General features: G+C 30.0%; 1 protein-coding gene across 1 annotated transcript in view; it reads left to right on the forward strand.

Annotated features, from left to right (window-relative positions):
* LOC148301487 (neuroligin-4, Y-linked-like) overlaps positions 1–26542 on the forward strand; it is a 204520-nt gene that overhangs the window by 71367 nt on the left and 106611 nt on the right. The window contains exons 3-4 of the mRNA XM_088273173.1: positions 23486–23944; positions 24642–24859. Coding sequence (XP_088129299.1) covers positions 23628–23944; positions 24642–24859 — 535 coding nt within the window. The 5' untranslated portion in view covers positions 23486–23627. The remainder of the gene's footprint in view (positions 1–23485; positions 23945–24641; positions 24860–26542) is intronic.

Below are 26542 nucleotides of genomic sequence, written 5' to 3' on the forward strand. Positions count from 1 at the left end.
TATATATATATATATATATATATATATATATATATATATATATATATATATATATATATATATATATATATATATATATATATATATATATATATATATATATATATATATATATATATATATATATATATATATATATATATATATATATATATATATATATATATATATATATATTTATATACAGTATATACTTATATATATGTATGTAATTGTATATTAATCCCCTTTGAGTATTGCTTCAAAGCGACAATGCAAAATAATTCTGGTTTTAATACCGTTTCATTTAAGATATGAAATAATCGAATACCTTCCGCATGAAAGACCTCCAATTTGGATATAATTTTATCGAAATTTAATTTCCTTTGTACGTGCCTTGGATCAGAATGTAAAATTCCAAGAAAAGCGGATACAATACTTCGTAACTGTATTGTAAGTACACAGAATTGATATTTCTCTTACGTATTATTTGATTATTATTGCAAAGCCAAACGCACATGTGTACAATGAGTATGAAATAAAAAATAAAATTATTATACAATATCATAATTGATGTGTTTTTTAAATTTATTATTATTATTATTTATTGATTTATTGGTTCTATGGAATAACAGAGTGATATAAATTAAAAAAAAAAAAATAAACACTGGTGTGAGACCAGTTTTGAAAAATTTTAAATTCAAAATAAACACGCCTAGTTTCGAGAACTAAGATGTAATCATTAACAGGTAAAAATACAAACTCATCTCGAAACTAGTCGTGTTTACTTTAAAAAAAAATAAAAAAATGCTTGCTTGACTAAGCGGTGGATGCAATACATAGTAAGCCATATTTTTGAACTTCAATATTATATCGTATAATAAACACAAGCAAAAAAAAAGGCCAAAGATAAATATTTAATTTTTACATTTAAGCTATATTTCACCTTAAAAGATTTTTGGAAAACTGTTTATAAATTATTCATAAAACCATTTACTTAAAAATATATGAAAAGTAACCGATGATATGTTTACCTAAGTTATTTCAGCAGACACAAATATTAGCAAAAGAAAAATGCAAGGTATCTACTTAAAATAAAAACGGATAAATATTATAAAAAAATTATGATCCCCAAGTTATTTACATTTAACTTTTACAAAAACCCAAAATACATAGAGAACATTCGTATAACGAAGAAAGTGGTCTTTAAATCAAATAAAGATTTCTCAAAACGTAAAAAAATAAAATACATATAGTTAAAGATAAAATAGTAAATCATGGAAAAAAGTAAATAGTAAATTTTATAAAGTAGATAAAGAGCAATGTAAAAAGGGAAAATAAAAATATAATAATAAAACCCTTATCCACATCCCAATGGTGTATAGGGCACTGCTTCATATAAACGAGTATTGCCATATAAACGCATTGTTATCTTGATCATTTACACATGAAGGTAAAAAGATCAGCCCTCCGCTTCAGGTACCAGTCCAGGGTTATATTGAATAAATATTACAGTGAAAAAAATCACTTGTATTTATTTGACCCCCTCTGAGAATCGGACCCGGGACCTACAGAACGGTAGACGAGCGTTCTGACTATTACACTACGGAGGCGGACATAAAAAGTATAAGGGTTAATAAATTATATAATCACTTTTAACTGGTTAAAAACAAATAAACGCGATAGGTATTTCGTCTTTGCGACTGCCAAATAAACCAGTTAGTTACAACAACAACAACAACAAAATAAAACAAAACACGTAATTAGGTTCAATATTTACTCAAAAGAGTCAAGAATGTTGGATTCTTCTAGAATGTCATAAAGTGAAGGTAATTTTGTAACATCACAAATTTTTAACCTGTTTATTAGCACATAATCTCCATGGAGATTTTTCTTGTAAAAATTAGTCAAAAAAGAAGTATTATTTTTGAATATTTCATAACCATATCCAAAAGAAATCAAGATATCACATTTTTTTCATTTTCCAAAGCATATGTATTTTTTTTATTGTTGTTGCAAATCGCATAATTTATTACAAATTTATAATTATTTTTAGTGGTGATATTTTCTTGTCATTTTCACGTTGAAGTTTCGAAAGTAAGGGGTGAGATGGGCAATATGATCCACCCCCTAAATTTTATATTTCAAATAAATATAAATAATGATTACCACGCCGTAACAGGTACCATTACAAGACTTAAATAAAACTTCACCAGTCTATATTTTATAACTTCGTTGTTAGTTTATTGAAGAGATATTGGTTATGATGAAATATTACCTAACATTTATTCCTTGTCAACAGAACTGAAGAAGCTATTAATATAAGCACGAAGGCAAAAGAATTTCATGATGAAAATATCTTTTTTCACTTCATGGATTTTTATTTTCATTCTTCAGCCGTATTTTAAAAACTGATATCTTTTTGTAAGGAACACAATCGAAGTTTTTTTTAAACACTTCATAACCAATACAATGTATGAAATACACACACATACATATTTCTACACAATATATTCTTTTTATGGATAAAGTAATTTTTATTTTTTAATGTTTTATTTGAAGACTTAAATTTTTTGACAGCAATTGTTTTTTTAATCTAGATATAGTAGAAATCGAACGTTAAACCACATTCATACAATTGTATGAACAAACAATCTTAAAACTTGCCATGTTAACAATTGTATTAACAATTGTTAACACGACTAGTTTTAAGAACTACAGATGTTCTCATCCACATGAAAAAATACAAACTATGTTTATCTTGGTGTTAAACAAGTGTTTTATTTTTATATTAAAATCATCATGTGATTCCACGAAAATTACGCCAAATCAACAAATAAAAAGTACACATTACTTAAATAAGTGTCATATTGATCATTTAAATTTAAGCAATCATGGCTTATAAATTTTTTTTTAGGGATGTTTATCTCTATTGAAAAGTTGTAGGGTTTTGAGGTTGAGTTTCAGGTGAGCGAGGGGCTGGAAGCTGGGGGAGGGGAAGGCTGTATTCAATTGTTGGCAAGGAGGCTCGCGCCGCAAGAGATAATTAAACTGAAAATAGCATTAACCATTCAATTCGGTTACTGTATGCTGCCAACATAATGGGAGAAGGGCTGAATGTTCATGATTCCAGAATTTATGATTTAGTGGAATGCAAACACGGTGTAATAATTGGTACTTAAAATAACTTCGAATATAATATTTTAACCAATAGATTGAAACAATTTGGTCTAAAATACCTTATCTTGACCACATTATTCCAAACACAATGGTGCTTAAAGTACCACATCAGATGGAAGTGGTGAAAATCGAATGGTTACAAGGCAAGAGGATCAGTCCTGCTCCTCTGTTTCTTATATCACGGATTAAATCACATTTGAAATAGATGAATGTTAGATCTGGATTATTTTTTGACATTTCATCAAAGATGAAGAAGAATGTGGAAGTCGACGAGGGCTGACGACCGTCATAAGCTGGTTTAAGTGATCACTTTACACACGTATAACATTCACAAATTCTACCCATTATTGACAACCACACTATTCAAATTCTTGGAAGTTCTATATTTATTGATGCAGGTTGATTATTTTGTATATTAAGGAAGCAAATTTTCTAGAGAAAGAAAGGTTGATGAAGACAAAACAAGAAGACTAAAAAACAGTATATTTTTTTAACTGGCAGATTAAGCAATAGAATTTTCGTTTTGATTTGTGAAATATAATCGAGGAATTTTGAGATGTAATTGAAAAATATCATCAATCAAATTGTGTTTGTGTGAAATAAAATAATATGAAGTACAAATAATTTTGTTGACTTAATTCGTAGCAATGCTTTGACTATTTTTATTCCGTGGATTATATTTGGGAATAAAGTAAATTAGCGTGTTAGAGTCGATAAGGGTTGAAAAGTAGGTTAAATAACGCTAAGTTATCGTGTATCGTGACAAATGTAATTTGAACTTTGTTGCACATTATTAAAGGAAAGGTTGGGTTACGTTTGGTGGAAGGGTGCATGTTAAATAAGTCAATTTGTCGCTCAGAAACTAGAATTAAATCAACCTTTTCTGTGTCGAAGGGTGACAAAGTTTATCCAATGAAAAACTTTCAAGTTGATGCTCAACACTCTTTTATTTTATAGTAATATGAAGTGTTAAACTATGCTTACCTATAAATAAACCGTCACGCTGCTATCTCGTAGAGATAGGCAAAGATAATTGAACGCCACACCGTTATGTCTTTGCAAACATTCTTCGCCTCATCCATATTTATGCTTCTCAATATGCATGATCTCTGCTTCTATTCGGACACACTCAAAATGTTGTAACAACACATACTATTTAACGCTTTTGACTTGGCAAATTGGATGTATTGTTGGAGATATGGTTGTCGTTAGAGGAATTAAGTAACCATATTTAGGGATTACTCCCGTTTCCGGGAGTAGCATTCTGCGGGAAATTTCCGCCGCGTCTAACTATGAAAGTCTCGTTATGAGTTTACGACTAGAAGGCACTCTCTATTTGATCGCCGGACATAAAGTTGTGCTTTGCCGAAGCATTTAGCGAAAGCTTTGTTCCGCAGCCCAATGAGGGAGCCTGGCCGGAAGTGCAAACAAAACAGCGCGGGCTTCCGGTTGAGAATGTTTCCAAATTTGTAAACGGAACGAGAGCTTTTGTTTTCGATTTTATATTTGTCGAGTTAGGTATTCTATTGTTTCGCGTCTGTTTCACACAAAAAGTGTAAACATGATTATTGTGTATTTGGCAGAACTTTCATTGTGATGTAAAGGGGTGAAAGAGGTAAAATGTAACGAAAAAAACATTAAACCAAACAATGACCACCATATTTTCGTATTCCATGTAACTTTTGTTCACAGTTTCATAATTTTATATAAATGGAAAAAAAATGTAACGTACATTTCTTGTGTATTTAGTAGAGGTTCTTGTTTTAAAGCCAAATCATGATTTGATACTTTTTGATAGTAAGTTAAGTTATATACGACCCATATAAAAAAGTCAAAAATGATGGCTAATTATCCATAGTTTTTGGATTAATAATGAAAATTATATACCATCTTTTTTTTTCATTTTTACTAAAACTGAAACATTTTTGTCTAGTTAAAAATAGAAATATCATATGAAATATATAATGGATACCAGAGACTATTGTCATGTAACATATAAAATGATGCAAAGGGCATTGCAATTAGATCGACGTAACTTTCAGTTGATAATTATTTACAACATTTTGAGTGTGTCCAAATACTTGTTCACAAAATCTGGATTATCTCCAATTACAGGAGTTATTTTCATATTATTTTTTAACATCTCATCAAAGATGAAGAAGAATATGGAAGTCTGGGCATTTACGGGGCTGACGACCGTCATAGGCTGGTTTAAGTGATCACTTTACACACGTGTAACATTCACCAATTCTACCCATTATTGACAACCACACTACTCAAATTCTTGGAAGTTCTATATATATGAACCAATTTAGAAACCTTGTTCTTGAATCACTAGAACTTCACTAGAGACATCTATTGGTGAGATGTAAAGAAGCTTTTTATTAAGCAGAAACTCTTATATTAGTATGTGAGGTCCGAATCCTGGATTATAATCACACACATGAGAAACGCCAGAAAATACCATTTTCATTTTTATTTAAGCTTATAATTTGACCAGATAATTTATTTACAACATTTTGAGTGTGTCCAAATACTTGTTCACAAAATCTGGATTATCTCCAATTACAGGAGTTATTTTCATATTATTTTTTAACATCTCATCAAAGATGAAGAAGAATATGGAAGTCTGGGCATTTACGGGGCTGACGACCGTCATAGGCTGGTTTAAGTGATCACTTTACACACGTGTAACATTCACCAATTCTACCCATTATTGACAACCACACTACTCAAATTCTTGGAAGTTCTATATATATGAACCAATTTAGAAACCTTGTTCTTGAATCACTAGAACTTCACTAGAGACATCTATTGGTGAGATGTAAAGAAGCTTTTTATTAAGCAGAAACTCTTATATTAGTATGTGAGGTCCGAATCCTGGATTATAATCACACACATGAGAAACGCCAGAAAATACCATTTTCATTTTTATTTAAGCTTATAATTTGACCAGATAATTTATTTACAACATTTTGAGTGTGTCCAAATACTTGTTCACAAAATCTGGATTATCTCCAATTACAGGAGTTATTTTCATATTATTTTTTAACATCTCATCAAAGATGAAGAAGAATATGGAAGTCTGGGCATTTACGGGGCTGACGACCGTCATAGGCTGGTTTAAGTGATCACTTTACACACGTGTAACATTCACCAATTCTACCCATTATTGACAACCACACTAATATAAGAGTTTCTGCTTAATAAAAAGCTTCTTTACATCTCACCAATAGATGTCTCTAGTGAAGTTCTAGTGATTCAAGAACAAGGTTTCTAAATTGGTTCATATATATAGAACTTCCAAGAATTTGAGTAGTGTGGTTGTCAATAATGGGTAGAATTGGTGAATGTTACACGTGTGTAAAGTGATCACTTAAACCAGCCTATGACGGTCGTCAGCCCCGTAAATGCCCAGACTTCCATATTCTTCTTCATCTTTGATGAGATGTTAAAAAATAATATGATAATTATTTATATCAAATTAAAGTTGTCATTCTTACGCTCTAGGGTAACAAGAACTTAACTGGAAATTTAACGTTTTCTACGGAAAAAAAAACACATATTTACTTTCGATCCCCTGAGAATCGAACTCGGGACCTCCAGCCTAGTAGTCAAATGCAATAACTATTTAATTTCATGTTTGTTTAAATATTAGGCATGAAATTTTCATAATGATGATATTGTTGTAAGTAGTTTTTTGTAGTGATAAAAAAATTACATATATTTTAATTGTGAGTGTTAAAAAATCCTTACTAACTTAACTGACTAACCATCACGCCGCTTCCCAGCAGGGGTAGGCAGAGAGAATCAAACGCCACACCACTCTGTCTTTGAAAATATTCTTCGCCTCTTCTACATTCATGCATATCCTCATACATACTAGACGATTATTACGACTCCTGACCGTATTCATAATGGGAGCACTTTATAATTATCCAATTACACTTAAAATACGCAAATAAAAATGTTATTTTTTTCTCATTTTTCAATATTATTTATATAAAAGTAATTAAATATTATAACAAAGTAGGCTCAGCTTTCATAGTTATTACGGTAATATTTGAGTTACTTCAAACAAATCCAATTCTAGGATGTTCTCCTAGTATTTATTTCACCTAGCATATTGTCCAAACTCTTATATCACGCAGTTTTCCGATAAAAATCAATACGACTCGTTGCGATCGAGTATCTACTATCTACCGGGGGATGAAATATCGAGGATTTCCCCAAAAACAAACGACCCCATCTTTTCCGATGGGTAGACACAATTGACAATTTATTGTTCCTACGATAGCTGATTCTATTCTCTGCTTCTAACAGGAAAATGAACCGCGAGAATAGAAATAACTAGGAAAAAACCTTTTCTCGAGTCACCTACGTATTATCATACACCGTGTCACAAAACTAGAGAGATTCATTGATACTTAAGAAAAAGTGGATAATAAGGTTACTAATTCGAAGGGATGTATCATATCAATACATTCTGCATTATCAATATTGCTTATTTGATATATGATCAAGTATTTATCTATCTAAGTTATTTATCTACGGGTACCTTGTCCTTAAAATGTTTAAATACCTTTTGTAACATGAAAGTAAACTACAAAAGAACAATAAGAAACACTCTTATATTTAACTTTTTTTTCACCTCAACAAAGATGAAAGATGAAGAAGAATATTTGTGCAATTACAGGGCTTACGACCGTCATAGGCTTGGTTAAGTGATCACTTTACACACGTGTAATATTCATCAATTCTACCCATGATTGACAACCACATTTCACAATTATGGAATATCTATATATATCGATCGAACTCGTGACAAAGACATGTTAGTTCACAACAGCCATCTACTCGTATGTTGGAATAGGGATTGTTTTTACTTATATTTCAACTTATATTGTATAGTAATATAAAATGAAATAATACCAACTATGCTTACTAACTATCTAACTAACCGGAACGCCGCTTCCTCGTAGAGGTAGGCAGAGAAAACAAAACCCCACTGCAAATTGTTTTAAAACCTCGGTGAGTGGTTATATACTAAGATTACTGTATATGTTTTATATAAACATAAATTTAATAATGTAAAAATGACGAACCACTAGGTAAAAACTTTAAGTAATAAATTTTTATATATTTTTTAGTACACGATTTATTTTTAAAACATCTATAGGTTTTGCACCATCGTTTACAAATAATAAACTTATATACCCATAGGCAGGTAGGAACGTTATTATTTTTTCAATTTCCCTGCGTATGTTCTCTGGGGCTTTCTATTTTATTATTGTCGTGTTATCGACAAATAAGACATTAAATACAATTTCTATAGCATTTTTATGTAAGTCCGTGTTCGAAACAAAACCATTATGGAACATACAAAATAAAAGTCCATAATTGCTTGAAAAACATTTTCTACCACCCACGTGAGTTAATTTAGGCCTGATTAGTTTTGAAATATACACATAAATTGCATTCTACTCTACGCATGAGACGAATGTAGTTGGTAAAACGAGCAGAGAAAGATAAAAAAAAACTTACCATGATCAGGTATGTCAAATTATTTAAAAGGGCAGATGTTCAAATGGTGAAATAAGTAAGGAATGCATATTTAACATACAACATTTTGAGTGTGTCCAAAATACTTGTTCACAAATCTGGATTATCTTCAATCATAGACTTCCATATTCTTCTTCATCTTTGATGAGATGTCAAAAAATAATATTAAAATTAACTCCTTTAATTGGAGATAATCCAGATTTGTGAACAAGTATTTGGACACACTCAAAATGTTGCTAATAAATTGACTGGTCAAATTATAAGCTAAAATAATCCAAAATGAAAAAGATATTTTCTGGTGTTTCTCATGTATGTGATTTTATTCCAGCATTCGGACCTCACATACTAATATAAGAGTTTCTACTCAACAAAAAGCTTCTTTTCATCTAACCAATATATGCCTCTAGTGAAGTTCTAATGATTCAAGAACAAAGTTTCAAAATTGGTTCATATACATAGAACTTGAGTAATGTGGTTGTCAATAATGGGTGAAATTGGGGAATGTTACACGTGAGTAAAGTGATCACTGAGTAAACCAACCCATGACGGTCGTCAGCCCCGTAAATGCCCAGACTTCCATATTCTTCTTCGTCTTTGATGACATGTCAAAAAATCATATTTATGATAATTTTGGTAAATCAAATAAAGAATGGTATTTTGCGACACACGGAATAACAAAGTGAGAAAAGAACGCAAAAATAAATTTATGAGGGGAGTGTTGCTGAAAATTGAAGTAGAGAAAGGCCAAGGAAAATATTGCGTATATTTATAAACTTTAATGTGGTCAGGTTAGGAGCTAGAATTATAGGCGGGTATGTATGAGGAGGTGCATGAATGTGGAAGAGGCGAACAATGTTTGCAAAGACAAAGTGGTGCTGCGTTCTATTCTATGTATATAATATACACATTTTTTAAAGTATACAGTAAATGACAATATTATTATTATCACATTTATTTATTTTAACTTTATGTGCAGAAAAAATATTTAATTCATTTGACGTTAAATTTAAGTACACTTTAGACTTAAATGTCAAATTAAATAATAAAAGAAAAATTTGGAAAACCTTTATGTATAATATGATGCATTGAACTTTACTCCAGCCTTTTCATCAAGCAATTCACGCCATCTTTGCTTTCGACTATTTTCATATACTGTAGGCCATATAATTGCACCCCCGAGGCAAATACAACATTATATACTATTGATAAGAGTTCATTTCGTAGTACGTTTTTACCATCTCCATCTTTCAAATATACGAAATAAAAAAACACTAATTTTATGTTTTTTTTTATAAATTAACGATAAAATTATACCTTTAAAATATTTATGCTGGGATATTGTTATTAAGCGAACCAAAATAGTAAGCGGAGATTTATTTTGAAAAAATTCTTTTCCATTTGCTGATATTGAATAGTAATAAATCCATTTGAGTTTTAAGACTTTCAATGTGTTTTATTTATAATGCAAATAAATATCATTAATAATGATTTCATGTTGTAATTCATTAAAAAAATGCATTTTAAAATTTATTTTTTAAATTAGTCCATATGTTTGTAAGTACACAAACACTGGACACATCTACATAGGAATTTTTACTAATTTTTCATAAAGAAGCAAGACTTATCCCCTTCCCATCAATTGAATTTAGATAGCAAAATATTTTTTTCTCATAAGGTATATGTTATTTTTCTGTTAATATGTGATGCAGACACATATTGAATGCTAAACTTCATAAATTTTACATATTAAAATAATTGTTTATTTTGCGGTATGGTAATAAAACATTTCATTTATCACTCCTGATCGTTCACTGGTGTAATGTCACTTAAAAATACTACATCATGACTTCCGGTTTCAGAATAACCATCCTATCATCAGGTCAAATGTGAACTACCTAGTTGTCTATATGTTAGTCATGAAGTAGTGTTTTTAAGTGATATTACACAAAGTGAACGATGAATGATAAAAAGAGTGTTACAATTCAAAATTTCATTATCTCTAAATCTCAATGAGATGAGCCCTTGTTCTTATGAAATAATTATTTGGAAATAAAATGTTTTCTTTATTTTACAATGTCTAAGCAAATTACAATAAACCGCTCTAAATACATACGTATAAAAATGATAAATTAAGACATTGTAATGGGTTTGAATTTATCTGTTATTTTTATGTTACCAAAAAAATGTAATGTGCCTTTTTTTGGGAAACATCTTCGAATTTCCTAGAAAACAGGTTTCCTATTGCAAACGACCGTTAAAATCTACGTTTCACACTTCATCTGGAGAAAGTCAAGTGTTAACGACCTCTTTTTCGTTATAACGCAACCTTTTGTGGTCTGCCGTAACGGGAAACGAAATTAAAAGGCACCGTTTACGGCGATCGTAACGATTTTTATTGCGTGAAATCCTTTGCATTCACGCAGAAAACGTTTCCCTCTGTAAACCAACATTTTCTACCCTTATTTTCCATTTTCACTTGAACACTATTTATTTTAGAAATTTTATGAACTCCATAAACCTTTATGGCTTTTGAAATTGTTTTTTTTTTTATTTTATTATTTTTTAATTCATTCCACAAAAGCGAAAAACTAAAATTAAATTACATTGTTTATCAAGAGTTTTTTACTTGGTTTTTGTGTGACCAAAAAAACTTGTAACAATGGAAGAAATGGTCGATTTTTTAAGCATTAAAGATTTTTATTATTCATAGTAATATATTTAGAGCTTGTGGGAAAATTGAGTGTAGGAATTAGGCTATATACCTTTCTCATGATTCAATGTATACACTTTTCTTTTCTCTGAGAAAAATATAAAAAAATATTAGTATTTGCAGGGCATATGACCTATCAGTGGCAAGATTAATTGATAAATTTTTATATTAGTCTCAACTAATCGACTTACACTAAATATCAACCATATATATCGTTAATGTAGTTTATATGACTTATAAACATAAAATTTGTCTAGGTGGGAGGCTAAATGTTATATACAATACAATGCATGGTTTGAAAAATGAGAATTCCACAAAGACTATTTGTTAGATTTTAATTCCCTAAGTTCGTGTAAATTTAAAAATTTGCTTAGATTATTTATATAAGAGACAGATTTAAGCTCCTTTTTCTTTTAGCACATGATCACTAGCTTTTTACTTTCTTACCTTGTCATCTTTTTTGTTTTTTAAGTTTTTAATTTTAATTAAAAAAAATTGTTTACTGTGAGTCTTTTTGTATTTTATATTAAGTTTTTTGTATTTTGTATTAACTAATTCTACTTAGAAACCTATACCCTTATACCCTGTACTATGACTATTTATTTATTTTGTATACCCACACACAGGCCATGGCTTTGTGGGATCTTTTTTGTATTCATTTTTATATTTTATTAATATTTTTTGTAATTGAATTTATGCTATGTAATGCAAAAGAATTTAAAATAAAAAAAAAAAACATGATCTATAACAAATCTAACAAAATGAATTAAATTAAGTGTATTCAAGTAGTATATTATAATAAAATTCAATATAAATTATGGTTATGGTTTTAGGTATGATTTAACAAAATACGTTTAACAACTGAGTAAGTATCATCGTTAAACAACAAACTAGACAAAAATATCGAAATCCTTTAGTACACAGCCATGATACATGATTTACACAAAAAGGTTTGATAGTCCCAAGAATTAACAATATGGGAGTCAAACACTGCAATATATCGTTCCGAACATAAAAGTTTAAAATAAAATATGAAACAAAGGCAAAATAAAGGAATGAGTAAATAATCAAGAGTTGATTTTATGAAAATTGTAAAATTTTTATATTCTTAATTTTTTTCTCTTTTTTGTGTCTATATTAGGTTAAAATCGTTAAAAACAGTAAAAATGTATTAAAAAAGAACTCCACTGACAAGACACACAAGGTGGCTTGGTGGGTCTCTGCAAAAAAAAGTTATAAATATGTTTGGATTGTGATTAAAATAAAGGTATACAAATAAATAAAAACTAATGAAAAAATATTTTTGAAAAATACTTTAAACTTAATAATTTATTTAAAAAATAGTTTTAAAGTTTTAAGTTAAAAAAGATTAAAAGTTTAAAAACAAATTAACATAATGTTTAAGTTCTATAAAGTAATTTAAAGTTTTTTATGCACCACTTTATTTGACAGTCGCAAGTTTTTAGAATACAAAAGAAAATTTTCCAAGTAAAAGGTGCCAAGAGCTTTCCTCGTAAATCGTTCGCTTCGAATTCAAAGTGTTTTAAATTAATTTAGGAAACGAGTTTCCCGGAAGTGCTGGACAAGTATTTTGAATTGGAACGTTCTAAGTATTAGCGAACAGCAGATGGCTTATCTTGACTTAAGTCTTGAAATGTAAAAACACATTTATAAGCATTGAAAAGTGAAAATTCTGATTAAATAATTGAAATTTAATGTAAAAGAACTTTTTTCGCAAAAAAAACTATCCAAACAGTAAATAACTAACTAAGAATCAAGCTTGATTCTAAGTTATGTAGTAAGTTAGTGTCAAAGAGAATTTAACACCATTCATTCGTCAAAAAAATGTATACGTACCCAATGGTGCATAAGGCACTGCATCCTATAAACGCAGTGTTAACTTGATTGTTAACACGTGAAGGAAATGTGATCAGTCCTCCGCTCCTGGCACCAGTCCCGGGTAATATTTAATAAATATTAGAGGGAAATATAACCAATATTTATTTGACCTCCCACTGGGAATCGAACCCGGGACCTCTAGTACGGTAACCGTAGATTTTTCTGACACCTGTCTTGACCATTTTCAAGTATTTGAATGTAGAACTTGGACAGTGGAACCTGGAAAATGGAATTCAACTAAAATTTAAATTTAAATATATAGAGTGATTCAAAAATTAATCCAAGACATAACAAATAATTTTTATCAATTTTTTTATAAAACATTTGTATGGCCAAAGCACGCCGTTGCCCGTTCCTCTGTTGCATAGTTAATAAAATGGCAAAATATTCACTTTCTAGAGGTCACTGTCCTGCAGTGCTGCCACTTGCTCATGGCTACTAGTACGATCCTCAAAAATTCACCTTCATTCTGTGTCACCCTATATTATGACACGTGTTCTGATGCATTTAACTGATTCATAAAAGCTTTTGAGAACTAGAGAAAAAAAAAGATAGTTATTACCACAAAGTGAACGTCGAATCAATTGATGATTTAAACCATTATAAAACTCTCCTTATCATTCATTATTCAGATAAATACCACTTAAAAAAAACACTACTCTACTTTTGAAAACCATGTTTTTTGCGTTGTTTGGATACATTTATAGATACATACAACATTTTGAGTGTGTCCAAATACTTGTTCACAAATTCTGGATTATCTCCAATTATCTCAGCCCCGTAAATGCCCAGACTTCCATATCCTTTTTCATCTTTGATTAGATGTCAAAAAAATAATATACATAGATATTTAAATGTTTAATGTGTTCTTAAAAAAAATTAATTCATTAACGAGGACTTGCTTTGATAAGATTTTCAGCATTTATCGGAGGCTCTTCCGCGAGAGCTGACGTTGAGAGTTTCGGTTGATAATAATTCTGTAAAGTAATCCGTTCCATACGAGTTGCAGAAACAAAGCGCGTTAAATAAAGCCCGCTTCGAGGAAACCTCACAATTTAATAAGAGCGTCGAGATTTATGTCTCTCTCAGGAAAAGTCATTACTTCTGGATAAGAAAAGCGCTGTATATAATATATGGCCCTATTTTTGCCTCGAGAGCTCATGATAAAAGATTTCTTCACCAAACAAAATTTAAGTTTGAACGTATTCAAACGGAGAAGTGTCCTTTGAATTATATTTAATTGTTGATTCGATCTTAGGAAATTGAAATACTTTCCAATCACGGAAAATCGTTATTTTAAACGTAAAGTCACTGACACTTTCTTCCTTCTAGCAATTTGTCGGTATTTGAATATCAGCCGTGTACTAAGCTTTGAGAATAGGTGTCTGAGGAGAATTTTAGGCGGTGGTTTGACTTAGTGAGGAATGAAGAGATAAAACGTAGGACGCGGCAAATCGTGGTCATAACCATCGTCAAGAAAATGCGATTCAGTTGGCTTGGCCATGTACTCCGCATGCCTCCTAAGAGCTTTAATCAAGCTTGCCTCTTTTACAAAGCATCAGGTTCGCCCCACTCAGGACGACTACTGCTGAAAATTCGTCGGCAGTTCTGGTCAGAACTTCGGGACGCGGATCTGACTTGGGACATGGGAGGATGCGAGGGAGCTTGCGGCGCACAGAAAAGCCTGGAGACAGTTTGTGGACTCCATATGCTTCACCTAGGTAGCGGATATGGTTTAGTGAAAAAAATGAAAATCTCTTCACATCTTATATATGTTTGTCCCAACATCTCAATACGTAACTTTCATTCCATTCTGACAAAAATTCGCTCCTTCATTGGCCTGAACATTGCACATAATTAAAAAAAAAAATTGTTTGCAATCTATGTTGCCAGACATGGAATGAAAAATACACCATTTTTTATAACCTTCAAGAAGGACCTTAAGTACTTCTTTCCTTCCATGGAACTGGATAATAATTGCGTACTCTCATACAAGTAAGTAAGTAAAACTCTTATCCGCACCCCAATGGTGCATAGGGCACTGCGTCATATAAACGCAGTGTTACCTTGATCGTTTACACATGAAGGAAAGGTGATCAGCCCTCCGCTTCAGGTATCAACTAGTCCAGGGTAATATTGAATAAATATAACAGTGAAAAAAGCAGTCATATTTATTTGACCCCCCTTGAGAATCGAACCCAGGACCTTCAGAACGGTAGCCCATTATACTACGGAGGCGGCTCCTGACGAAGTATTTGGAATTCATGTTAAGTTTCTTTCGGTCTCAACACATTTAAATGATATTCTCTGAAATGAATAGTTAAATGTCGTACTTAAACTAGAATATGCATGATGTAAAAAAGTATGATCTAGTCAAGGGATATCACAAATCAAATAGCAATATTATTTCATTAATTGATTCGGCAGTCACTTTGTGGTAAAATCTATCCATTTTTAATAAATGTTTTACTTAGTAAATACTACTATTTCTTAAAATTGCCCCTGTTGTCTATGTTGCCACTGATAAAAAAAAATTATAAATAAAAATATGAAACAACTACTACCCCCTCTTCAACCTTCAACGTCCCAAGGACCCAACTCTAAAATTTAGAATTACCTTCACATACGGTGTTTGAAAATGATGCGGAATACATCGAAACACATGTTACAGTAAATTTTAAGAAATAATGGTATTTACAAAGTAAAACATTAATTAAAAATGAAATAATATTAATGGCATCTGTTAAAATTCGTTAAAATTTAATGAGCTGAAATGTGATGTATAGCATACAATTAAGAAAAAATAAAGGTACACTTTAGATGTGTATTAACTATTCTCTAGCCATATCCACAAAGAAACGCAAAACAAAAGTTTCCTGAGAACACAATCTCTTATTTCTTATTCTGTTTTTCTACACTTTTCTCTCGAAAGATAGGAGTTTCTCTCGTATAGCGCAGATAGGAAAACTTTGCCGTTTTTGAAAGATTTTGCGTCAACTTGAAGCGAAATGTTTTTCAACTAACGCAAAATGTTTATTTTTGCTTTCTCCACTACGCAATAAAAAAAACTTACCCTTATTGATTGTGTTGGGAAATAAGATACATAGAAAGTAAGTTTCAGAAAGAGTTGGTAAAAAGTACTGATTTACTTGTGAAACCTTATAGAATTATTCGAAAAGTTTTCTAGGTACTTATTTTTGTATTGTCGTTTCAAATGTGAAATGAACATTAATCATAACTGCCAGAGGCGTTATTAAAATAATTTGAATGTTTTAACCTTTAGGAGCCGTCGTGAATTTGAATAATACAAATGGTTACTCAATGACTACCCGACGCATGATTTATTTGGTTTCTTTAGCTTTTAACCCAGTATTATTTGACAATTATACTTTCAAGTAACTATAGTTTACTTAATATATTAACTTAATTATAATAAGCGTGTCGAGTAATGGTCCCGGGGTCGCGGAGTCAGGGTTACTGGGTTCGAACCCACTCTTACACAATTTGAAACCAATTTTTAATTATGAGCTGCTAAGGCTCACACAAATAATATGAAATCGAAGTATTTTCATTAATCATAAAAACACAAATATCGATTTTTTATTTATATATAATAAAATAACAAGTAAAATTTTTTTTCCAAATGAATTTTATTTGGCCAGAAACCGGGTTTCGTCGTAACCGACATCATCAGACTGATGTCGGTTACGACGAAATCCGGTTGCTAGTTAAATAAAATTCATGTGGAAAAAATTACATAGTTGTTATTTTATTGTATAAAATGCTGTTCCATCAAGAAATGTCATTAAAAAACTTAAATTTCATTTATATATTTGTCATAACCTAAATAACTTTGGTCGTTTAAAATAGGTATTTAAAAAATATATTTTTGACAAACTAGAATATCAATTTGTTTTAGCATTTAGAGCGTATGTATGACGAGAGAATAACACAGTTTTTTGGGAAAAATAATGGGAGACCAGAATGAAGACGGCTAATAAAAAATCAGAATGATGAAATTAACTAATTCTGAAATCTGGTTGACTTAAAAGTTTATGTAACCGGAGAATATAAATTATATATGTGTAGATAGATGCAGAGGAGTATGTCAGGATATATCACTGTGGTGTTCTATCCTCTCTGCCTACCCATACAGAGAAACAACGTGATAATGGTTGTAGTGGTGGTTAATTTCTCAAAAGGGATCCACAGATCACTCCAAAGAGATTTGTTTTCGAGTACATTCATTTGTATATATTTTTTGTTCATTTTCATTAAAATTTCACTTTTAACCACAATAATTTTGATTTTTACTAACCAAAATATTTAGGATATGCGAAAGTTGATATTTATTTAGTTATAAACCTATTTAGAAGTTGTAGTGTTATCTTAATCGTTAATTATGTGATCAGTTCCGAGCCATAGGTACCGTAGTACTTATTGAATAAAGATGCTTTATAAAAAATAACATCTTATATGTATGCACATATACGATAATTAATTTAAATGTAGGTACATATCCATCCTTTATGACATGGTTGTCAAAGTCAGTTGGAAAAAAAATAATCAAAAATAAAAGTGGTTGATTTTTTTAGTTTTACTTATAAAGTTAATAAAATGTGTCACAAAGTAACAGAAAAAAACATTCAATAAATTAGAACTGTTTTGTTTGAACACTTAAATTTACGGACGAAATACGCATGAAGAAATTAAACGAGGAGTGATTTGCTAATGACGTAAAGAAATCGTTAAATTATGACATTGAAATACATCATTTACATCCATATTTTATAACCTTTCAAGTAAAGTCAATGTTTTATGAAATATTTACAAAGTTATGGTACAGACTGATCAATGCAATTGAATATACTAAAATTTAGTTACATAATGTAGACACAAGTATGAAACTACACACATACCATAGAATGACAATAATGAGTAGGGTCGCTTCCTGGAAATTCAAATGGGACTTAACTCAAAGGACCATCCAAGGGATGTCATGGTACTAATGTGCGGATGAACAAGGGTTTATTTTCAATCGTGAATAACATATTTATTTTACATAAGAAAGACATTGCGTATGTATGAATGTACATATTATAATCAAATGAACTCACTTTAACAAACGTCTGGAGTGATGTTTTATTTGATTGTATTTTTTTGCTCTGCTTTTCAAAATTTCAGAAAAATATTGTATTTAATATGAAAATACTTTTTTTTAAGGTCAAGGGATCTTGCCTCCCTTATGTAACTGCGACCATATTAGGTCTATTGTGACCTCCCTCTGTATCATAGTTCACTCCCAAGACCTACGTGTGTCATGTAACTTACGACCTGTCTTGGTGGTAGGAACTTCGCCTTCTCGGAGTCTAGTACAGGTCCTCCAAGGATGTGACTTCGTTTGCGAGCGAGTGCGTCACAATTGTAGAGAATGTGGATTGGCGTTCCTTTATCCTCCATACAAAATCTGCATACTGGGGAGTCATGTAGTACAATTTTTGTCATGTGTTTCCTCAGCCTGCAGTGTCCTGTCAAGGTCGTGGTTGGGATCCTTATTTATTTTTTGCTAAGCTTTAGAGCTTCTGTGGTAAATTTCCGCGAGAACCTCATGATCAGTTCCTTTGCGTGTTTCATCCCCGAGCTGTTGGACCAGATCTCTTAGTTCTTGTCCATGGCCCAGTTTTTTAAACTAAACTTGATAGTGCTGAGTGCCAGTCCGCATATGGGCTCAGGGCCCATTAGTGGCCTCTCAGCACCAGTTCCTGCTGGTCGGAGTATGTTTATGATTAGATATAATTAATAATCCATACCCTATGAAAAGTATTTAGTAGAAGATTTAAATATAAAGGCAAAATAATCATATAAAACCATTTCTAAGTTTATCAATGTAAACACGACTCACTTCCAGAACTAAAGATGTTCTCATCGTCACATGGACATATATATTGTAGATTTTATTTTTACCTGTTGATGAGAATATTTGTAGTTTATAAAAATTATGCGTGTTTAAATTAATAAACTCAAAGGAGCATAGTATAAGTATATTTTTTCTAAATTTTTATCATAATATTCAAAGTAAATGCCAAATCAAAAATTGTACCTTGTTTCTTTCATCAAACATAAATTGATGACATTTATATAAAACTTGACACAAATAAATTACACTCTTTTCGGATAGGAAATATTCTCCATAATAAGTGTGTATTGTATAAAAAATAAATTACTTAAATTACCTACTATATTTTGTGTATTAAAAAAAACTTTATTTAAAATTGGTAAAATAAGAAGATTATGCAGATTTAAAAAAAGTAAAATATTTTCTGGAACATCTTTCGAAACATTAGATTTTATCAAATTTAAATATAACGGTATCAAAATCGAAGCGTTAGAAAATCTGTTAAGAGAATGAATCCAATCAATGCTCGCAGTGGATCCAATTATCAGGAATGTATCTTAGAGGGCGTAAAATGCTAAAAGGTTTTAATACCATCCCCCCGGTATCATCCCCTAGTGTAGGAGCATGTTAAGCAGGAAGGGAATACAAATTTACGCAAATTACTTGCCCCCTGGGGAGGTTTATCCTCACGGATTTACGTGACTCTTAGCTTTATTGACGTATCTTGGATTGGGTGCTGTACCAACTTTGCGCCGTAGTACTACGAACACACTCTAATGTAGAGTCATTAGTTTAATTTAGAAAAAAAAACTTAATACTATTGCTTTACTGGTCACAACTAACGGTTACTTCTTTGAGTGGGTAGTTTATGTCATAATAGAGAAATAATAATGACATAAACGTGAGACATATAAACGCTGGCATTCCTGCTCCGATAATCAGTCGCCGACAAACACACAATAAAACCCCATCAATTCTTCGCCGACTAACCAGCGCCGATTACCCCCCCCCCCTATTTACAGACGCAATTTTCAGGAAAATTATATAAAATTCATGATTGAAGGTTATTATTTATATTGTGTAAAGAAAGGTTGGCTTCTTTCTAAAGAATACATATCGCAGGTAAATTATATCACCAAGCTCCTCGATTTCCGCATTGTATTCCGTGTATTCATTCATTCATGACAATTACTCCCATTTACCTGTTCGCTTTCATCTTAAAATCAATCTATCATATATTTATGTATATATATATATATATATATATATATATATATATATATATATATATATATATATGTATATATATATATATATATATATATATATATATATATACATATATATATATATATATATATATATATATATATATATATATATATATATATATATATATATATATATATATATATATATATATATATATATATATATATATATATATATATATATATATATATATATATATATATATATATATATATATATATATATAAATATATATACACATTTCTGTATTAGCTTACATTCCTCACCTCCTTCACATCCATACATCTAGTCATACATGCCCTCCGATTACGCAGACTTTTGACAACACCATATTTAAGGTTCCGATCTGATCGTGCCAAGTCTTTTTCGGTCGTCTTCGTTCTGTTTTCCCGCTCACATCTTGCACCTGTTCCAGGGATTTATTGTGTACGATAATCTTGCATTCTGTCATGTCTTTCAAACACCATGACCTTTGACTTACTTTCATTCATCGCCAGATCATTTTCCATACATACGTCATACGTTATTGACACTATTAGTTGCAAATCTTCTGCGCTGATCGCTAGCAGAACGGCGTCATCCGCATACAGGAAGCAAGTAATTAAAAAACCACCATCTGTAAAAAAATCCACCTCTTTCAAAATTACATCTTACATACGAATGGAATCAAATCAAAGTGTAATTTTCCTTTTTTTCAAAATAACTGCAGTATGGATATTTATATTAAGCAGAGTGGTAAATGTTATTGTTATCACACAAAAATATATTTTGTATAATTGTTTATGGGGTAAAAAAATTAGTGTATGATTAAAATAATGTATTATTACATATTTATTTTTTAATTCAATTCTTCTTTGTTTGATAGTGTTATGTTAAAAAAAAATAAAACACAAGGAAGGTTGAAGTTTTTTTTTCTTTATTTATATTCTTTTGCATTACATGACATAAATTCAATTACAAAAAAAAAATTAATAAAATATTAATGTAAATACAAAAAAAGATCCCAGGCATGGCCTGTGTGTGGGTGAACAATAAAATTTAGGTCATAGTAAAGGGTATAAGGGTTGAGGTATTATAAGTAAAACAAGAATAATAGTGTTAACATAAAATACAAAAAATACTTGACTATCAGAAAACAAAAATTATAATTATTTATTATTTTTAATTAGTGAGGTAGTACTTTTTCGGAAAGGCTTTAAAGTATTTTATCGACAGAAATTGTTATATATTTTTTTTCGATATACGTAAAAATAACTTTTTTTAAATGGTTCATGGTTTAAAAGTTTATTTGGTTAAATTCTTAGTGGTTCCAGGTCGAGAATAACTTGAATTCACCCGCTACAAGTCGTTTGATAACAAAAAAACAAATAAGCCAACGTCTGATTTACCCTTTCCTTTTAAAGAATTGTTGCAAAGGGGATTGAGAGTGGCATGTCTGTCTTGCCTAATCTAGGCACGATTTTAATAATGAAACTGAAAACTAGAAAACATGGGCAGATTTCCTTTCAAAAAGGAAAGTGAAGAAAATCATTCCACTCTCTCTTTATAGTTCTCACGAATTCCTACTCCAAAAGATAACGTCTCATCAATGTCTTCTGTATTCAATTAATTTATACAGTGAGGGGTTTTAATTGCAAAATTATAAGAAGATGTAAGACTACAATACGGATAATTTGTTTGAAATACTGAAACATCGTTTTTTAAAGTTATTCTAAAAATATCACATGAGTTTAAATGTTTATAATTAAGAGATCTCGTTAGAGATGAGTCTATATATTATTTTTTAAAATGTATTTGTTCATCAGATGCTTCCACATCAAAAGAAATTAACAATTTAAAACAAATAGTGTTCTATAATTCGATGCTATCATATTTTTATTATACTTGTTTTTAACTCTTTTGAGTTAAATATCTTATTTTTTTTTATTTGAAAATAAGTTAACATTTTCTGTATTTGATAACATTATTTTATTGTTTTTTTTTTTAAATTAATTTTGTTGATGTACATTTGTGATTAAAATGAGCGTGATGTAAAAGAAAACTGACTCGCATCCATACTGAATGGTGCAAAAGGCACTTCATTGAATCATTTAAAAAAGATGATAAGTTTTCAGTCATGTACTTTATATTACTGTTTAGGGTACTATTGAAAAAATATTGGAACGCATAAATCAATTATTGCTATTTTGTTATTACCTCTTAAATACAGGCCATATTTTCACCTCCTAATGGTAGCTAAAACATTTGATTAATAAACGACATCAATAATGTTTTTCGTAACTTTTTACCATCCAGTAAACTGCCATTTTTATTAGTAGATTACATTCACATCAGCTTTGAGAACGTTGCCATATCGCAAACTTTTAATGCGTCTCACGACTCAAATCGACTATACTCATATTGTTCACAGGATTGACGACCTGATACTGATATAATGTCGAAATTTATGTTCCATCGTGTCTAAAGAAGGGACTATTATTCATATCATCGCTTCATTGAACCTCATAACCAAATTTACATGCATGATCTGATACATATCATAATAATAAATCCATTACAATATAATACACAGGCACAAAAGAAATAAAACTCATTAAGTGATTTATTACAAGTTTTTGATTTAAAAAAATCAACATGTTATTCCACAAAGTAAATGCCGAATCAATGTGTCGGGTTGTGGTCCCGTGGTTAGTGTCGCAGACTACTAAATCACAGATTTTCGGTTCGAATCCACTCTATCACAATTCGATACCTATATATTTCTAATGATAAGAAGCTTAGGGTCACAGAAATAGTATGACATTGAAATATTTATGTAAATAATAAATACACAAATATTTATCTTTTTTAAATAATAAAAAAAATCAATTAATCTTTGTTTTAAACAGTTTTTTTTGTAATTGCATCAATATCTCTGTATCTTTCGTAATCAGATATCTCACTTGCATCTCATCATGTCTAATAATAAATTTATCATTTTGTTTCAGATACAACAAGGAGTTCTCGCAAAAAGCATCTAAAACAAAACAAAAAATGGATACCATATAAAATGCATATAAAATGTGTAGTGAAAAAGAAATCAGTGTAATTTTGCTAGTAAAATTTAAAATGTGAAAAACCATTAAAAAAATGGCAGTGACTGACTGTTTTTATGAGCCGAGTGTTTCGAATATAAGTGCAAAGTTGATTAATAAAAATTCCGTGCGTGATTTTTGTAAATTCTTCATTTTGTTGATTTTCTCTCTATCTATAATGACGCGGAGTGCCAGTGGAAATTTGTATAATATTAAGGGCGGTAAGAACTCAATGTTGAGAACGAGAGTGATTTCAACTCGCTATGGTAAACTCCAAGGCATAATTTTGCCGATGGACCAGCATAAGTTTTTGAAACCAGTTGAAGTGTATTTAGGTGTACCATATGCCACACCACCGATCGGAAAAAATAGGTAAGTTGTGAAGTAAACCTATTGTTTTTTTTTAATTTCTCTGGTGTACTTAATACAACAATTGTTTTCAAATTTGACAAACGCAAAGTCATGTTTAGACAAAAAAGGTGAAAATATAAGTATCTTTTTCATTCATCGTTTACTTTGTGTAATACCACTTCCTTACAACTGGTTATTAGAAACCGGTAGTCATGAAGTAGTGTTTATAAGTGGTATTATATTATACAAATTGAATGATGAATGATAAGGAGAGACTATGTAACCATACCACAAATTGCTTTCAGAATATACAGTGGAGGTTTTCACCCAAAAAAGTATTTTAATGTATAAAATGAAAAATTTAAAAGGATTTTATTTTGGTCACAGTATTCCTTTTATACGTAATTTTCTACTCGTGAAGCTGACTTGTATAGAAAGAAAACGATTTATAAAAAAAAAAGATATCCTTAATCCTCATTTCATATATTATCAAATTTATATAAACAAGCGTTTTGAATTATGTTTAGTAGATAGTGTTTTAGTATTAATAAGTCTTGAAAAAGAAGCGGTTAGCTTCAAACCCGGTAGATATTATAATTAAGTTATAATAAAATATTTACTGTGATTTTAGAACAAAGTTACATTTTAATTATAAAATGTAAAATCTCAAAGTTATTGCTTCAAATATAAATATGTAATAATGTTGTTAATTTTCTAGGTTTAGTCCGACAAGAACCCCAGCGCCTTGGGATGGGGTGAAGACGTTGGAAGCTGCAGGACCTGCGTGTCCCCAAAAGCTTCCCGATATCGCAAATGAAACTGCAGCCCTCGGAAGAATGCCGAAGGGAAGGTTGGAATACCTGAAAAGGCTTCTTCCGTTTCTCTCCAATCAGAGCGAAGACTGCCTCTACATGAACATTTACACGCCTGTTCAAGGTTTGTTTGATAATTGTTTTTCGTTTTTCAGATCTTTAAACAGTCGTGTTTGCAGATTGAATAAATGAATATATATATATATATATATATATATATATATATATATATATATATATATATATATATATATATATATATATATATATATATATATATATATATATATATATATATATATATATATATATATATATATATATATATATATATATTTATATATAAATATATATATATATATATATATATATATATATATATATATATATATATATATATATATATATATATATATATATATATATATATATATATATATATATATATATATATATATATATATATATATATATATATATATATATATATATATATTATTTATGTGAAAAAATATCTTTCTTAAATTAATGCAATATGGAATACGTTCAAAATAGTATACGTTTTATAATGCACGAGTGTGAAGTGATAAATTATACAAGCCAAATGCCAGGACATTAACTATAAGATTCTATCTTCTTTCGTAAAAAAACGACACACGCTTCGTCTAAAGCGCTGTAATATACATATATTTGACATTTGTTTCCAAAATAATTATATTTTATTACTCAATGGTGAAAAGGGTACTAAATTGCTTCGAATAAGTGTAACATCGATCATTAATAACACGAAGGCAAGGTCACCACATCAGAAGCTAGATCTAATTGATAACATTTCAAACTTTAAAGCTAAATTGTTCGAAATCTTATAAACCTAAAAGGGTAATTCTATTCCCAGTCTTTTCCTTTTCTTCTTTTCCTATCACTGTCATCTCCTTTTCTCTTTATCCCATCCTTGTCTCATGTCTCTTCTTATATATAGACTTTTCTTATGTATAGGTGTGAAGAACTGTAATTGGTAATCATTTTTTTTTGTATTCTGATTTATCATATATTGTAAATGTTGTTTTTCCTCCCAATGAAATAAAATAAAATAATTAATTCATTTTAGATTTAATCACTAGTAATATTTTATCCCGCCCCTAGGAATCGAACCTGGGACCTAAAGCATGGTTTTAAAATGCACCAACTGTTATAATATGTTACTATCTGAAATCAAAGAGCGATTTAGGTACATTTAAGGCTATAACTATGTTGACATAACAATAAAAAAGATATCTATCTCTAATGGAGCATCCCTACAATACACTGTCAATAGGTTTCTTATAGAATCCTGACTAACAGCAACACTTACACTTTCATCTTATGTTAAGTATTTTACGATACGTTATCTTGATGGTAATCTCCGAAACTGCGTAACAGTTAACGTTACTTTGTACGTTATTTGATAAATGATTGAATTATTCGTTTCGAATTGCCTCTAATATGCCTTCAAAGGGATGCATGTAATTAGTGCGATGTATAAATCTTTTCTGCATAAATGCAGAAAAGATCCAAAACAAAAAATCAAGATTTATATTTCTTATGTGATTTAATTTTGATCAAATTCTGTCATTTTATGTGTTACGGTATATTAATTGATACATTTATTTTATAATTTAAAAAAAAAACTCAATACTTTGATATTGAAATACATAAAAAGATCCATCCTTTTATATCGAATTAATAATGATTGTAGTTTTTTTTCAAAGGATTAATGTAATCGAAGTATAATGTATTAAAAAGCAGACGAAGCTCTTAATACAAAAAT

The sequence above is a fragment of the Brachycentrus maculatus genome, unplaced genomic scaffold (assembly GCF_059751285.1).
Source record: "Brachycentrus maculatus isolate JH-2025_06_01 unplaced genomic scaffold, ASM5975128v1 h1tg000558l, whole genome shotgun sequence".
In the NCBI taxonomy this organism is placed as follows: Eukaryota; Metazoa; Arthropoda; class Insecta; order Trichoptera; family Brachycentridae; genus Brachycentrus; species Brachycentrus maculatus.